The sequence below is a fragment of the Mercenaria mercenaria genome, chromosome 5, assembly GCF_021730395.1.
Source record: "Mercenaria mercenaria strain notata chromosome 5, MADL_Memer_1, whole genome shotgun sequence".
NCBI classification, from domain to species: Eukaryota; Metazoa; Mollusca; class Bivalvia; order Venerida; family Veneridae; genus Mercenaria; species Mercenaria mercenaria.
In genome coordinates this window covers 26,276,800-26,294,946 of record NC_069365.1, presented here as the reverse complement: position 1 = coordinate 26,294,946, position 18,147 = coordinate 26,276,800, and the positions used below count along the sequence as shown (strand labels likewise).

At 33.4% G+C, this 18,147-nt stretch overlaps 1 protein-coding gene across 5 annotated transcripts in view; it reads left to right on the top strand.

Moving 5' to 3' along the window:
* The first annotated feature begins 3,094 nt into the window (after window positions 1-3,094).
* Window positions 3,095-18,147, top strand: part of LOC123556767 (putative protein tag-278) — a 33,223-nt gene continuing 18,170 nt past the window's right edge. Inside the window, exons 1-9 of one of the 5 annotated variants that reach the window (XM_053542989.1) lie at window positions 3,438-3,667; window positions 6,642-6,754; window positions 7,092-7,162; window positions 7,873-7,932; window positions 8,448-8,582; window positions 8,995-9,120; window positions 9,932-10,012; window positions 16,936-16,980; window positions 17,544-17,636. In XM_053542989.1, coding sequence (XP_053398964.1) covers window positions 7,101-7,162; window positions 7,873-7,932; window positions 8,448-8,582; window positions 8,995-9,120; window positions 9,932-10,012; window positions 16,936-16,980; window positions 17,544-17,636 — 602 coding nt within the window. In that variant the 5' untranslated portion in view covers window positions 3,438-3,667; window positions 6,642-6,754; window positions 7,092-7,100. Of the gene's footprint in view, window positions 3,175-3,435; window positions 3,668-6,641; window positions 6,755-7,091; window positions 7,163-7,872; window positions 7,933-8,447; window positions 8,583-8,994; window positions 9,121-9,931; window positions 10,013-16,935; window positions 16,981-17,543; window positions 17,637-18,147 lie in introns of those variants that run through there. The other 4 variants (XM_053542990.1, XM_053542992.1, XM_053542988.1 and 1 more) reach the window with 4 other exon arrangements.

The following is an 18,147-nucleotide window of genomic DNA, read 5'->3' as shown; positions in this document are numbered from 1 at the left end:
ATGAGATAGGATCAACGCGCTTCACATATAAGGTACTAGACAATATTCAAGGAAAGTCGTGTATATGCTTCATAAACATCGCACGATGTTCATCCAAGCCAGTACCTTCGGCGACATTCCATCTTCGTTCGGACTTGTGTCAACTGATAAAACAAATGAAATAATAAAAAAGCAATGGTATATAGCTACGCCATTCCGTGGGCCATATCTTTTATGCACAAACATGTTTTTAGGACGAAAAATTTATTTTCCGAGCTTACTGATTTTGGAGTTCATTGTTTATCACAGAGAGTGTCCTGTGCGCGATCAGAGAGGGATCCGTTTTCTCATTTTCTACAGAGGGATCCGATATGGGTATACACCGAGATTGAGTACATACGTGTTTGGTACGTCTGCATGCTGTGAGTTTCGTTTTGGGGAAGCTGCGATTTTTTCCAGCCCTCCGATTTAACGGATGACTTGATGACGTAATATCTGCTACGTACAAGGGTACAAACGTTGTATGATGACCCACCATTTCAGTCTTCTTTGTCAAATGGTCGTCAATAAATAGCAGCTCCGAGATGCTGGTTCAAACCTTGCTAGGGAATTACATCGCACGTCCGCATAAGAGATTTATTTATAATCTCGGGATGAATCAGCGTAAACCAAGTGTTTCATGCTATCCAATATATTGGATGATAACAGTACTTTCAATTATTAACACAAATGTCTGGGGGCATTAGATTTGATTTGCCATTTGTGCCAGACCAGAATTGTTGCCCTTGCCTTAAATTTTTGTTTACCTTTCCACTTTCAATTTCGAGCTGAAAATGGCGTAGCGCGATCACGTGATTGGGCACACTTTTTGTTAAACACGAGAATTTGTGCATCATGGGTTTTATTTTGGATATAGCTCCACCTACTACCTCTACCCGCTACACACTCGCAAAAGATTTACTATCTCTGTCTATGGTGTTTTTTTTTCTTTATGATGTTGTTTTGATATCCATGCTACAAGTCAAACCCTACATCCGCTTCCTAATAATTGTACACCAATATAAGTTAATTTAAAAGTAAAAGTAACATCAAGTTCAACAGAAAGTATGTATGTGTTTTATGTGTAGTGGGGTGGGGGCTCTATGGAAACACATATTCCAGATATACGTGGAATTTCGATGGTGATTGATGTGTTCAAGCACTAATTTTCTGTTGAAACACAGTATGATCACTCACCGGTTAGGGACAAAACTCCTTTCACACAACTAACGTTATTGTCCACATGACAGTATTTTGTAATTACAAATAGATAGAAACATGACCTCAATACAATGGTGCACGTTTGTATTGGTATTCCGTACCTGACGTTTGGTAAAAAGTGGAGTTCGACTTAATTTCACTCGTAAAGAATTCCCTCTGTTTCATGATATAGAAAATAAAAAGAATGGTTTACTGTAGACGACCTCAGATTGCTTGTATCAGAATGTCACATTTTTCTGGCCTTGGATGATTTATATCACAAGGAATGATTTACCTCGTCAACAGTAGCATATATACATAAAAGATAAAGAATTTCCGTAAAAAATCAAATACAGAAAACGTTTTCATGACATGCATGTGATACAAAAATGTTCCAGAACATTTGACGGTTATGGTTTTGACAGCGGCAGAATATTTGTTGCCTGGTAGGATGTGCTCAAGCTTCGCATGAATGGTTCTCTGTCACAGTTCAAAAAACTACACTTACTAAGTTATGAAGATTTTTTTTTCCACAACCTTGTTTACAAATTATTTGACTTCCACGAGTTTTCCCGGGGTACGTAGATCTATATTTCCAGGAGACATCAGCCTTAACCATGCAGACACAGAAGCCTGCACATAATAACTAATGCGTTTGATCGAAATTGCAAAAAAAACATCTGTTTAATCTCTGGGCGAACATTAAAACTGTTTTTGTAAAAAACATCCTGTTACAGATATTGTCCATCAAACAGTAAATCTATAAGAAGATCCTTTAGAAGCATAGAACACAACAAAATATGTTTATAAAGAAGTAAGGAAATAATATAAAAGTGTAAGAGATTTAAGAAACTTCATGTGTTTTATTACATTGCAGCCAGCTTTTAAAAGGTAAAGACGATCAGATTAAGTAAATTAGCAACCAGAGATTCAGATATATATTACACTTTCCGTGCAGTTTGCTTTCAATAGAATGCGAAACTATCATTTATTAGTGCATTTACATGAGTGTCATAGATTGCATTTTGAAAAGGAGATGCAATAGGCTATCAAAGTATGGCGGATCTTAGTTAAGGAAGAGATGGAGATTACTACGAAATTATTAGGGATTGAAATAATTGATAGTGTTATAACGAATCACAGTTTGGAATAAAGAAAGACAATGCAGAAGACTGCGAACATGTCAGAGATTTGTAAATGCATGAGTTTTGATAAAAGATAAGCACCAGCAAAGTATGAGTGATGTTGTATACCAATATCTGAACACCTGAACTGCTGTGGTATTTAGACATTGAAGAAAACTTGAGATAATACAGGGGACTTTTAAAAGATATTTTGACACTTGTCCTGCTTTCATGTTAATCGTTTTTCTGTAATCGATTGAAAAATCTTCGGGATCACGTGATTTCAAAATTAATTCAAACGAATATATCCGTTTAAAGACGCGCCACAAAATAACTATATTTTTAGTATTCCGCGATAGTTTTATGCATGATTTGCATAAAAAATGAGATATACAAGATTTTAGTTTCAAATTGACAGTGACATATATTAGGCCAAGACAATATGTTTAATGTCTAAAATTTAATTGAATTATTGTATCAATATGTAGCAAACTTTCAATCACATTTTGTTTCTACAGAGTAAGGCAGTTATTCATCTATATTCTTAAAACTTTGCTGAAAAGAGATTGACTGCATAAGTTTGCAGATCAAGTGGTGAAAACACATTTATTCAGAAAGAGCCTAAAATGTCCTCCCGAATAATATAAGAATGATTTTCATGACGTTTTTGTGAGATAAAAATATGTTGAATTCCCTACGCTATGTTTGTAAACATCACGTTATCGTTTGATCTATTTATAAATTATGGCCTCGTTTCGGGGGCATTTTTCCGAAATGAAAATCCGAAGATGAGCAGTTGAAAAACATACTTTCGGTCTGAAATGGACAAAAGGTTTTTATTCATTTGTTCTTGAACCTATCCACGACTATTTGGTCAGATCCGATGTTGTGGGTCACATTTTCAGTAAATATGAAGTCTCAGCTACAAACTCTGGTTTTTATGTAATACTCGTTCGGGTTTTAGTACCAGAGATTTAGACTGCAAATAATTTTCGAAACCAATTAACTTTGAAATACATGTATATTATATGTTACTATATATAATGTAGCTTCAGTTGTAAGTAAACTTTACGTCTGTGCGCATACTGAGATATATATATATGAAATAGTTTTGTTAAACGAAAAGAGGAAGTAAATTATACTTCTTACTTTAAAGTTAATATTATTATATTCTGTTTCCTATAATATCGGTGACTCGGCTTTCTTTACAGTATTCTATGGGTTAAATTGTATCAAGAAGGATATAATTGTTTATATCATTATGAAGTCTACTAAATATTTTCTGTGTATTAAAAGGATTTACCAGTCATATTTGACTGTATAAGGTTAGTATATTTTTGAACATACTGGTTTCCCAGTAGTTTCCGGCCGAAATCGCTATTTTTTGCCAGTAACTTTCAAACAAAACATAGTAGAAACATAAAATTTTCACAGAGAAAAGCTAGGTTCTTCGTTAATACCATGCAGAATTCGTATTACACTTGCGTTCATAACACAAATGTAGATGAGGCCTCAAACGGGGCAATTAATTCCATTAATATCTCAGTTAGTCCGAGTAGTTTTCCGGGCCTTTCATTGTAACAGTTGTACCCTTTCTGTAAAAGCAAACATTTCCGATTTCGTTATATATATTCAAAATTAAAACATAATTCTAAGGCGTGATGACGATTTGAAAAGTATATTTCAAGAATTTAACAAATGCTAGATTTATAATACGCTCATTACAGTTACGTCTAGTTACGTTTGAATGACGTTTGCAACGTCATACTAAAATGACGGGACGTATTTAGCGGACTGGTAATATTACAAAACAAAAGACATTAAGAATTTTTAATGTAATTAATAGCTTTTAAAAAAAAAGAACAAGACGTGTCTCAAAATTGGTAGTCTAACGCCCTGACCACTCGGGCATGGACATTGCTGCTAAACATTTGACTGATAGACGGTAGATCTATCGTAGGTAAATCCCTGTCTATTTTGGTTCCTATTTTTAATCGATAATTAAATGCCGTAGTAAAGTGAATAGGTCGTTTTTTTCTACTTTCATTGTTTTATTTTATTAATGTCGGAATGTTTTACTGTATCGTCTGTAAATGGGAGCATCAATTGACTGATGTTTACCTTCAAGGGGCCTCAATTTTTGCGCATGCGCACTGTAACTGGAATTCCCCTGCAGTTGACAATCTCTTGTGTTAACAATACGTCGAAGTAATTTAAAACAACCGGGATATTCAAATAATAACTAAGTTCGGTAATGCTAGGTTTTCGCTGCTATGTAAAGGCAACAAAGGTCTAGATGATATGATATTGTTACCAAGATGAATATCTGTTGAACATACTCGGTTGTTTTTTTTTTTCGAGTTTCCACCCCTATTTACAGTTTACTATGTTTATACGGACAATGTCTTACCAGGGTAAAACCAGTAATGTCTAAGTAGGGGATCGAGCGCAATAACCTGACTTAAAGGGGTAATCCAATCCTTATAGCATTTTAGTCATTAAATGGCATTATAAAGGTAAAACGAAATTCACTGTTTCTTTGAACCATTGAGGGTTCAGGGTTCTTTTTACCAAATGATCGATTTGGAAATGCAAAATTGCGAGGCTTCTTGGCCTTTTATATGTTTATGTAGAAGCTGTAATATTTGTTAATTCAATTAGATCTGTAAAATCTGAGGATTTTTCTACATTTTATGCGCTGAATTTAATCATTATGATTGGTGCCTTTGATTTTCAAACAATATGGTTAAGTGTCAAAAATATTTAATTTAATATATTTTATGTAAAGACATCTAAAGATCCCGATTTGCGTTTGTGTTTCACTCAAGATATTTTCCTTTGTCGGCAGAATTAATTAATTGCAAGTTTGGCAGTAAGCAATCAAATACGTCATTAATTAATGTATTGCCGAGTCTGCGGGGCGTGAAAATATAGCGACCTTGGTCGTTGCGGATTATCGCTTTTGTACAATCCCCTGTGATCTAGCAAGGTGTCAGCGATATGACAAGATTCTGTGTACATATCAGTCGCCTATGCACTTCATGATAAATGGAAGACCGCTGTATTTATTTTCAATTATATTTTCTAGCCTTTTCAAAAATTTACGAGTGCGGCATTTCGCCGCTTCTCGAAATATTGGGGCGGTGGGCGCCGCCCCTGCCGCCCCAGCTCCTACGCCCTTGAGATGCTTTACGACGGCGTAAAGTCTATACAGCACGAAATGTAAAAGGTCCGGAAAACTACTTGGGTCCGGAAACTACTGGGAAACCAGTAGAGTATTGCAGCAATAACAATTTATTATGTCCGTAAAATTAAAATGTTAAACAAATCAATGACAATGTAGATTAGAGTATTTTAGTGCTAGCAAACTGTGCCTGTTACTTTTACTTGATGTATTTATGTGCTCATGGGACATTTGACCTAATACAATATTGCAAATTAAACAAATAAATAAATGATTCAATATTATCATCATTTATCACAATTGTCATTATGAAACCGGAATAGAGCATGTGGAAAATCTGTTGTTTACCTAATGGTCTAATATTCGCCCCTTTAACAAGATAGCAACTTCGAACCATCTTAGATTAATATTAGTGTGTTACATTGATTAACGCTTGATTGTCCTTTCCGTATGACTGAATTTGATGATTCTGTGAAGGTTATAACACATTAAATAGTTATTGTTCTTTATTCTATATAAAATTGACCTATTTTCAATGGCCGCAGCACACATCAGAACCCATTTTAAATGTCTGTAACTTACATTTTCTTGAAAGTTTTGTCAATGCTAGATAAAAATCAAAAGAAAAGTAGGGGTCATGTTTGATGCAAGAAAAATAGTTTCAGTCAAACACACAAACTGCAAAATCAACTAAAAAGTGAGACCCCAAATAACACTGGTGGTGTATGATCTAAGTTTCCATGAAAAATTGTGTCATGTTGTTATTTCATTATGAAAATGCTACCTACATGTCAAGCATAGAAAATAAGGAAAATAGCTCTACAGAGCAAAAAAAAAGACTGAGAGCTATTTGTATCCGCCATTATGCGACTACAATTTTTTTTTTGCGCCATTTTTCTATTTAGTGTCTGTATGCCTGAACTGACAGCAAATGCAACTGCCAGTTTTGAAATTCTTCCTCGCCGGTTTATTGTCATTTAACATGATGAAACTAGTTACTGTTACTGGAATAATTTGAAAAAGGGTAAACATGGATTGTATTTTATCATAGTGTCACCGCTATTGAACGTTGCAGCCATTTAGGGCTATGTTACATCTTATGCACTTCTTTCTAGTTATACGTTAACAGCTGGCGGCTCACCAAACGGCCAAACCGTAACGATCTAAGAGGATTTCGAAATTCGAGTTCCAGTTCCCGTTGTGGATGCCTTAACCACTATGTCACAGTGTATGGTGTAGTATTGATAATGCTGAATTAAGATGCAGAATAAGTAATTGATCTCAAAAACTTGATTAACATTACAAACATAGCAAACCATGGTATAGAAAGAGCATAAGTATGAATTACTATCGTGACGACAGCGTCTAAATAGTGCACTGGAACTACTGATATATAAATCTGCTACTCTTCTACATATAATAACTACTTTTGGAAATCTTTGATATGTATTACATCTTTATAAAAAACACAATTGAAACCTTGTATTTTATTCATTTTGACACTTGTGACAATTTCACAGGTTTAGATATTTTTATCCTTCAAATTTACGTACATTGTTTTTCAGGAACCAGATATGGACTATTCAGAACAACCGAAGTCTCCGGAACAGGGACCGAATTTTGTCAACAACTTTGAGTATGTTTATAATTGGGTCAATTGGTGTATTTAAATTGGAAAGTCAAGATATGGGACTACAAACTGTGTTGTGAAGATACAAAATATCTCTTGATATGGTTAGAATTACTTAAGGGGAGAATAAGTTGAACCCATATTAATAATAGTGAACTTTCAGCACCGATTTTATTAAACGGGCTGAAATCGTATTTGAGCCTCTGGGAAGAAAAATGTTTTCATTGAACAAGTCCAATAAATTGTTTACTGAAATTTCACAATTTTTATGCTCTATTTATTGGCGTTTGCTTACTATTAAGTCAGTCTATTTTAATTCTGTTTAGCAAGAGTAAAGGGTAATTTGGTAGATAACCGTGAATATTAAAACAGTTCCCTATCAATGTAAGGAGTAATGAATATAAAACAAACTTGCTGCTACGAAGCGTAGTTGCCTTTGGCCGAATACATGTTTAGTCACTCGGATCTTAAACGAAATATATATATTGGAATGTGTTCTATAAAATATATTTTACACAGTTATATAAAAAGAATCAAGTTAAAAATACGTTCTTACTCATCAACCGCCCATTTTCTTAAAATTCTTATTGCCGGATAAATTTGTAATGAAACAGAAAAACATATTTAAGAGCCCATAGCAATTATAAATATTTATCTTCTATTTACATGTATATCTATTGTTAAAAACTATTTTTCTTTATTTTCATGGATAATAGCGACAATGAAGACTCAAAGGTCACAAAAGACATTGAAACAGAAGATCAAGGAACCGCAGGGTAAACTGAAATTTTCAAATGTTCGTGTCATGTTATTAGAGATATTTATACCGATGCTTTTTGTATTATTAATATTTAAACTATTTATATTAATAAATAAACATATTTAAAAAGTTAGAGTTTGATTGGATGGAGTTACCTTCTTTCAACGTAGCCTTTCTTATTGGATATGTGTCCTTGGTTTGTTCGTGGAACTGACGCAGCATTTTTAAACCATCGATGGACAGAAGTGCACAAATTGGTTTTGTATTCATTCTAACTTCACTATTTTTTCATTAAATTGTATAATTTTTGTTGCCAGTGTGTCAATGTTACTCCGATAAACACTCTAATTGCTCGTGTCAGTTAGTAATGAGCATTTTGAACTAGTGTCTTTAGTTGCTCTCGAACTTAAGCAATTACATGACAGTATAGTTATCTATTCCGTCTTTACTGTTATATGAACGTTCACTGTTATGCATGGTTATAGTAGGACAGTTTCACATGTGTACCAAAATGACGTTCTGTTGTCCCAGGCTAAACGAGAACCGTACTAATGGAAGAGAGACTAGTGCGCAGAACGCGCCCAAGTATACAGCAGAGGAAATCATTGAAAGTTTGAATGATGAAGTGAAAGGATTAAAAAAGGAAAATTCTGACTTATTGCAAGAGTGAGTACATTTTGGGATCTAAAACTTTGATTCGTTTTGAGGAGGCTGCGCTTTTGGTGCGTGGCATTCCCTGTTTGATATTTTTCTTTGTTTTTAACACTAGCTTTTTTATGTCGACTTTAGAAAAGGGTTGCTGTAATGGAGGTAACATAGCTTTTAGAATGGTTCCATGCTTATTAAGGTCGATACCAGCTTGTCAGCATTTCTGGAGATCTGCTCACCACCAAAAACATGCCATTAAAACACAAATGACAAATAAAGTTTCATTATCAAACTCAGCTGAGACCGAAAATGTTTTGTGAACACGGGACCAGGATTCAAAATGTTTCAATATTTCATTTCTATCCTAACTCATATAATAAAGTTATCCATATGTTCATCTAATAAGCATCGTATTATATTCAAAATACAGACTGAAGTCAGTAGAGGATATGTATGAAGAAAAGTCAAAGTTAGCTGCCGAAAATGAGGACAAAATCAAATTCTTAGAGAATCAGATCAAAACAATGGGTGAAGACAACGAAACCCTTAAAAGAAAGTAAGTCGACTTAAAAAAAATCGTATTTGTAGGTTATCTTCAATTTTCATAGAAAATAATTATTTGATGAAAACAAATTGCTTTCTGTTCTCTGCGCTCCGTTACTGCAGAACTTAATTTCATTAGTAAATGATATATAATCTATAGTTATAAAACTGAAATACTTGATCACCCAATGAAACCTTAACAATTAAGTATATTATTGGGTATAGTAAGTACGATTCCCTCAAATTTTAAAGTTTTAACTCGTGGCACCTACAGTAAAATACAAACACACGACGGCATTTATTTATGTCTGGTTTAATTATGACCCTTATATAGTAATAAGTGGTCAAAGAAAATGAGTGGTTTAAATCTAGTTCACATGCCGGATCCATTAAAAAAGAATTCATTGTAAAATTATGTTAGCTTTTGATTATGAATGTTTATCAGTCGTATCAGCGAATGATTTTATGGAAAATAAACTCTGGCTACATGACCTTCCATTCAGCTTTGGCTTCATGTCAGTGTTGTTATATTTTCTGTTACTTCGGGATCATTGATTTCAATTCATTTTGAAAATTGAATACTGCTTAAGCTGGTGCTAGGGAGCGTAGGCAGTGTTGCATTTTCCATTACTACTCAGGACCAGACTGAATCAAACCGAGTCTGCAATTTTCACTGTTTGCGTTTTTCTCGGTGCTTCTGAGGGATCTACTTTCATGATTTTATTTGTTCTTACAAATGACGTTTAAATCTTTAAGTATGAGACTAACTTAGTTTGTCAAGTCTACGGGGAACAAATTCAGAAATAACTGTTCATTGTACACAGGTTCGAATCAGCAGATGAGGAACTGAGAGAAAAGATTGCAACTCTCGCAATAAAGGTCAGTCAATACAGTGAAATCGAATGGTAAGTTAAGCAAAGTTCAGTGTTTATAAGTACTGTCATTAGAGTTCGAGGCATAAACATTACCAACTTTTAGTAACATCTCGAAACCGATAAAGCGGGACAGATTTACCTATCATAAAAATCAATAAAACCAATAATCCAATATCATCGCTACCGGACGGATTCGTTGATTTCCGTACTAATTGTTGTTGTTGTAGTAACACTGGGGAAAAATCGATAATTAACAGCTTTGGTCATTATTTGATGCATTTACAGACGGGCGGTTGCTAAACGATATACTTGAATTGAACGAAGTTTTGATAATTATTAAAGTGAAAATCGGAACAAGTCGAAAATTTATATAATACTTTATTTATTGTCAAATAAAAGTAATATTTAAGAATATAAATATGTTATCTAAAATATTTAGAAATCGTTATATTTTATACATCGAACACATAGATTTACTTTCTTTTTAGTACATGAAACATCATGCTAACGTATATCTATGTACAGAAAAGAAATATTTACGCACAAGAAACTGTCTGTAAATAAAATAAATATTCAAGAATATGATTATGTTATCTAAAATATTTAGAAAGCGTATATACATCCTCTATGCGCGCTTTCTTTCACATATCATGAACATTAGAATATGAGTTTTTGATTCTAAAATATTTTCAAAATTCTAAATCACTAACGTTTTTCGATTTTCATCGTAAAAGGTAGTAAAAACAGCAAATTCTCATGTATTTCCATAACATAAACTTTGTCAGTAATTAAGTTTTGAGGCCTTCATAAGAAATATAGCATTTTTTTAAAGATATCTAAAAAGTATTTTTGTTGTCGAACGATCTGGAGGTCGGTCGCTTTAAAGAAAAGGAAGTATAGAAATAAGACTTATACTTTTAAAAGGAAATACTTAACCCTTACCATGCTGGACACGATTGGTTCTTCCTTTACAATCAGTGTAGATCATGATCAGCCTGCACATCCGTGCAGAATGATCATGATCTGCACTGTCTGCCATTCAGCCCGTAACTTTTTGGTATGCACCCCTTTTCATAATTAATAGTACTGTCCAAATTGAAAGATAGACAAGTTCATTATTGTAATTAAACATGGTAAGGATTAAGTTTCTTATATCGTGCCTAAATAGAATTATCATATTTGCGTGACTTAAATAAGTACTGCTGACAAATACTACTACCATAGTATACTTTAACCATTAATATATTGTTACAGGGGAAAAAACAACATTAAATAACAATAACTTCATCAATATCTCAATTTTAGAATAGCAGAGACTTAACTAAGTAATAACGATTTTTCGTGAAATTTGGGCCAGGATCTTTACTCAGTAAATATTTACGGAACAACTCTGTTAACGATGTAAATTCTAAATGTACTGATTCTTCCTACTGTCATACGATTCATGAAATAAGGGTAAAATCGTAAAAACAAATTTCCTGAAAGAAAGGGAAAAGACTATATAAAGACAGAAGAAAGTGAAAGACATATATTACAACGCAAAAACCATAAAACCGTAAGAATACCTATCACTTATAGTAAGTGGGGTATCTTTTATGACCCGCCTTGAAACAACACTGACCGGATATTGTTTACCCCTAGGCAATATTGTAATACACAATAAAAGTCAAAGGGTAATTTTAAGATGGTTACAATTAAATCATTTTATGCTTAATGTGATTTTGTGCAATCTTGGGACTAAAACAAATAATAGATATCGCAATTTTCTAAAACGAATGATTAAAGAATGTACTAAAAACATGCATTAATTTAAGAATACATAATAATATATACAAAGTAGGTTCGGAAAGAAGCAGAATTATCAGTTCATCAAGGCTATCTTTCAAGTTAAAGTTTGGTCATATTATGAATAATAGAAAATGATTTTTTTTTTTGTTTCAAAATTATTAAAAAATCCTGTATGAAGAAAAAAAGATGACCGCGTCGGAGATCGGACCCGCACCGCCGCGGCAATAAAAAAGTCTCCAGATCGTTCGGCAAAAAATAATATAGGTATCTGGAAATTAATCATCGCTATATTTCTTAAGAATGCTTTGAAACTCAATTACTGACAGGCTATATTTTACGGAAACACATGAGAATTAGTTGCTTTAAGTATATTTTGCGATGAAAATTAAAAGCATTTGTATATTTAATACGAATTGAACACTAAATTCTCCATAGCTTTATTTTAAATGACAGCGGATCTAGGTTTCGGCGTTTCTGAGTTAAACAATTAATTTGTTTTAATTTGTCTAATTACAATCTCAGTTGTTGTTTTTTTTGTCAATGTGAAGTTGCCTACATAGGCTTTGAGCTATAACAATTTGTACCGACAAAGTCAGACTAGCAGACGACAATATTTTCCGTAACAGCTTCCGAGTACTTACGGATAACGGCGGAAAAAGCCGGAATTTTTTAAGAAATGTTCACTGTACACACTAAAGTGCAAAAAGGACCAAACAAACCATTATAAAATTTAAAACAAATTACACATAACGAAAATTGAATAATTTTTCTACATTTTTAGGGGTATCGATTTTTTGATTATTTGCGGAAAATATCTCATTTTATCTGTTATATTTGAAAAAGTCAGTTTTTTTTACCCGTTTCCTACAGAGTCTATATGAACTGAGGTGGGTCTATTTAAAGTAAAAAAGGACCAACCAAATATTAAAATATTTTTTTAAAAAAATATTCATAATATCCGGAATAAATTAAACTTTAATTTGTGGGGTATCGAATTTTTGATTTCCAAATAGAACGTTTTCTATTTAAGTTTAAGTATTTTTTCCTTCTTTGTTTATATAGGCAAATTTATCGATTTTCCGATAGATCGATGTTACTAAAAGTTGGTAATGTGTGTAGCTATTCAAACTAAGCGAGATACAAACCAATGTGTTTAGGGCTCTAGCAAACGTTTAAAACTGTAGAAATATTAATAATTGTTGATTTGTTCATATCCATATAGGTGAGTGGACGTAGGGTCGTAGCGATTCCATACATGTACGCTAAAACGGTTTTGTTGGTTGTAAAAGGCCGATCTACATGTTTAAAAAACATGTAAGTTGGTTTTACAGATACGATTGAATGTGAAAGGCTAAAAGGAGTACATAGCTTGAAAATTTTGTAAGTTTGACTATAAGAATTTTACATGTTTGCGTACCCATACAAGTAAGGCATTAGAGCCTCTATATTCCTTGCGTACATACATAGTCTAGATCATTTGTAAATAACCTAATTATATAAGGTAGTAAGATATTCTAGAGAAATGGATTGAACCTTTACAAAACATTGGTTGGTTACACATTTGTCAGAATTCTGGTGGATAGTCTTCGGCAGTGAGTTGAATATTTCTTCAGAAGTTGGTAGGACGTTCTCATTAAATTGATTGGAAATCTGTGACAGTTAGTTTAATATTCGCGAGGTGTATATATATACACCGCCTGTACTATCCATAGTACACATTTATCGAACTGCGCGTTTTAAGTATGAAATGCGCGACAGAATACCTAGGGGGTTGTTATTACATGTTCAGAGGCATTTTCTTTCTGTTCTGGTGCCAGTGCAGCAGTCCCTGTAATACAGCCTGTCAAAAGTTCTTTCCTCATTTTCTTCCTTGAAAAAATAAAGTAGGGAGTTATTTGTAAGCCTAAAGCATTCCCGCTTCCAGTTACGATAATTGTACTTCCCTTTCCAGAGGTAACAGCGAGTGACGTGGTATCACAAGAAGACCCAACTATGTAAGGGGTAGAACGATTTTGTTTAAGTCCTTTCTCATCAATATTGTATATCCTCTCAGGTACATTTTTCAGGTCATACTTTGTCAAGATATTATCATGCTCTGTAAAATATTATGTGACAGCTTCCTTAGAGGTTGTTTGGCACGCTGAAGCTCAGGACTGCGTTTTTTTACCTCCAAATCTGGCCAACTTTTCAAAAAGTTTTGAAACTACATTAAAGTTAGGTTGGTTCCCATTCCTCTGTCCCAGACACACAGCATAATTACTTACAATATCCATTACTTCCGACCTACTGTATCCATAGCAAAATGATGTCATAACTTATAAATGTTCAGCCAAACAGTTTTCTTCATAAAAAAGTGGGTCTTTGCCAGATTTAGTTAAATTTGGCTCTAATCTAACACTAGCTCTATCTCGTAACGTGGCCTCTGGTACACCATATTTCCTTGCAGGTCCCATCCCCTCATTTAGATTGCATTTTCTGTAACTTCTAGGAATGCATTGGTTAATGTTGTAGGTGAATATGGCATATATGTCCTTCCGGTTCTTGAATTAGGTGTAGAGCTTGTACACATATTCTACAATTGAAAGATATAAGTGGTTTTAGTAAACCAAACTCCTAAAACACTTAATTCAACTTCAAAACGTTTAAGCCACATATGACTCTGTTTTCTTCTATTTTTCAGTATAGTGTAATAAGTGTATGATATTAACAAAAAGATCATAATTCGAAATGGAAACTTATTTCCATAATAAAACAAACATTTAATGCCCCTGATATCACCAATTTGCCCACACCTGTTGTTTCTGGTACATCGTATTGCAAAAACAACACACTTCGATCACGTTGATGTAAGGGCCGCATTCAATATCTGCGCCGAAAACAATAGTTAACATTCATTAATATGCAAATAATAATCACGGGATCTGGGCGTCCTAGGATGCCGGCTCAAGCAAAAACAGCTGTCAAAATATTTTGTGGTCAATAATTCATTTTCTTGGCTGCTGGTTTTGGAATTAGCGAAAATAGAGGTGAATCTATCGAATTCCACATTTTTGTTTCGGGACGGCGATTCCGTATTTACCTTTTGCAGAAACTCCTCTTATGACGTCATACGTTTATGCGTACACAAATGGGATACCGGAACTAGTCATTGCGCGATTATTGATGTGCGCGACAAACGATTGCTCCACGATATATCAAGAGGTAATTTAGTTTCAGTGAAACATATAACATCGGAGTTCATGGGACTGTTTCGCTGTATTCAGTTATGTTTCTAATGCTACGATGGTTTGATGAAACACATAAAGATGCATGTTTTCTGAATACGGATGAATTTCATTTTAACGTCGCCAAACTTATCGAGCGATATGAATCTATTAAATGAAAACAAAAGAAAGAGAGCTTGTAAGCTCCTTTGAACACACGTGTTACGACTAGCTTGACACTACATATAAAATAGATGTAAGAATACTGTTGTAGCTTAGTTTTACGCATGTCCAGCAATCTAAATAAATGTAAGTGTATTTTTTTATATCAACACCGTATAGTAATTTAATTTAGAATTTGTTCATGAAATTGCTGACCTTTACTAGTAAAATATTTTAATCATTAATAATACCGATACATTACAATTGTTCCATAAAATGTGACTTTAATACCCAAGATAGGTGGGCTTGGTAAAAACTCAAGCAGACAACAGTAAAGGGCTACCTACGAAACAAATAATAACAAGAGTAAAGCATATACCTGAAACATCTTAATGAAAATATATTAAAAGAAAAATATGGTACATATGCACAGTTTATTGACTTTCTGTAGCCTGGAAATTCGTTGATAATTCATGCTTTATCAATAAATCATACTCATATACATGCATTAAATATCCCAATACATTTTCAGTTATTAGTGTTAATATTAGCATTTATCAAGGTTCTGACACTTTGCAGAAAGAAACAATGTTAAAAATTGTCAGTCTGGATTCCAAAGATAGGCTTTCTTTACAACCTATGTAAAGCATATTTACAAAGTATTAGCAATATTAACACACATTTTCTTCGATGATTACAGTTTGTATTTGACTACATAATCCAAACACTAGACAGGGTGTTTATAAAGTATTGAGCTACTGTTACTGACTTTGACTGCGCAAGTACTGCAGTGTGAAGCTAGTAATTAACTAAACAAATGGTTTTGAGTTTAGTCTGCTCATAACTTCAGATATAACAGAAAAGGTTATCCATGATCATAGACAATAGGTGTGTGGGGACGAATCATGTACTTTTTATTTACGTTAGAACTGTAAAATACTTGCTCGTCTCATATAGAACGATCATGGACACTTTTTAAAGCATACATATTGGCGCATTTTTTTACCAGTATAAGGTATTATTATCTTTCTGATACTGAAGTTTTGCTATATCAACTGTAGCATCAAGGTAAATACTTACTTGCCCGTATATTTTTAAAATATTGTCTCTTTGAATTTTAGATACATTAGCCATGAATTTGTCTTTCTGTTAATAACCTGTAACACTGCAGGCGTAAGGTTTTGGTTTACAGTCTGTTTTTTCCTTAATTTAGGAACGAAAAGATTTTCGTTTTTTTTCATATTTGGTTTTTAAATTTCAGTATATTTTTACATAACAATGTTCAGTCCGAATTCCTAGCTCTCTCAGTTTGGGAAGCAGTCTTATGCACCCGCAGACTGGGTAGGATTTTAAATCCAAGCATATCACATGTTCACTAATATGTGGCTACAGTCTAAATAGTACCAATAGTTAAAAGAAACTAAAGTTAAGAAATATTTTGGTTTTAACTGGTTAAAACAATGTGCTCATAATGACATCGGATCAAAATGATTACACTGATACCACATTTTGTGATTTTCCTGGAACCGGAACTAGAAGTTTCTGCAACTATAACCGGGATTTATTTATTTGATTATCTGTAGAAAAAAGTAACCCGAAGTTGAGCTGCTAAATATAGATTGTATTTTATTTAATTTAAGAGAACTTGTACTGACATTTTGCCCATAGAAATATCTAATGATTCGCAATAACAATAATCAATGAAATACATCGTAAGATACTAACAGATTGCCCCAAACAGCCAGGTACTCTTGATAAATATGAGCACATAAATGCATTTTTCTTCTTCACTTTTTTCAGTGAGAAGCAGGCACTCCAGAATGATTGTGATGCACAGAAGAAAAGGTTTTATTTTCTTTACTTTTGAATACTTTAATATGCATTTACTGCTACTAGATATAATTGAAAAGATGTAGGCGTTCAGCAAAGTGGTAGTAATTTTCGTTCGATTCACACAACGGTTACAAGTAATTTTACTTTCAAATATACTATGTATATGTTAAATGTCGTTTAAAGGAAACAACGTAGTTTCAACAGGGACCTGTGGCCGTGTGGCGGCCGTAAAAAGTCTCTCCGTACATACAATCAGGGCTGTTATATTTCGATCTCCCAAGATTGTTTAGCACGACTCATGTTGTGTTATTGGTACTGTTTAGATTCTCAGGATCTTGGATATGGTGCCTGCTTTTTTATTTTGTCTTTTGGCAGTTCCTGTGATATGCAGGCTCCATAACGTCAGATCTCCTTTCTAAATTCCAGTTTGTTAAGTTCTGCCTATTGTTTTAACTTGTGACCATTTAACATGGGGTCGCTTTTTATGGAATTACACGCTAGTGTTTCATTGAAGGTTTTATGTCTTAGTTTAATCGTACTTTAATTGAATAATGCGCTTTTTCTTCATATCATAGTGTAAATGAATTAAACGAGAAAATAAAAAAGAAGGACAACGACCTTGCAGAAAGAGAACATGAGGTAGAAGTATTAGAAAAACAATGCAAAACGTAAGTATAAAGTGTATGGAAACATACATTGAAATAATTAGTAAAAGTGTTTACAGCATCTTCATGAAAATTATGTCATTCAAGCAGAACTGTATTCAAAATATTCGGACTTAAAATAATTCAAGACACGAGGAACGGTACATGAATTGGGTTAGCTGAAGTATATGTCAATCCCTTTTAAAGAATGATCAAAATTTCATATCAAGACTGTTAAAAAATATCAAATGATGGGCAACATGTGATCTGCATATCCACTGAAACAAACATTCTTTATTAATTCAATATTAGATGTTTGATTTTTTCATATTTTGAATAATTATAAGAAAGGAAAATGAAACGTAACTACTGCTGTTACTGCTCTAACATTGTAGCAGTATCACCCGCATGTACAGCCATTAACTATTTTTGACTGTCCTAGCTAATAGTTTGCATACAAACTTCCAATACGATGTATTATATCGCACTTCCGCGTTGTGATAACTATACAATTTGAAAGTTAATAAGCAACACG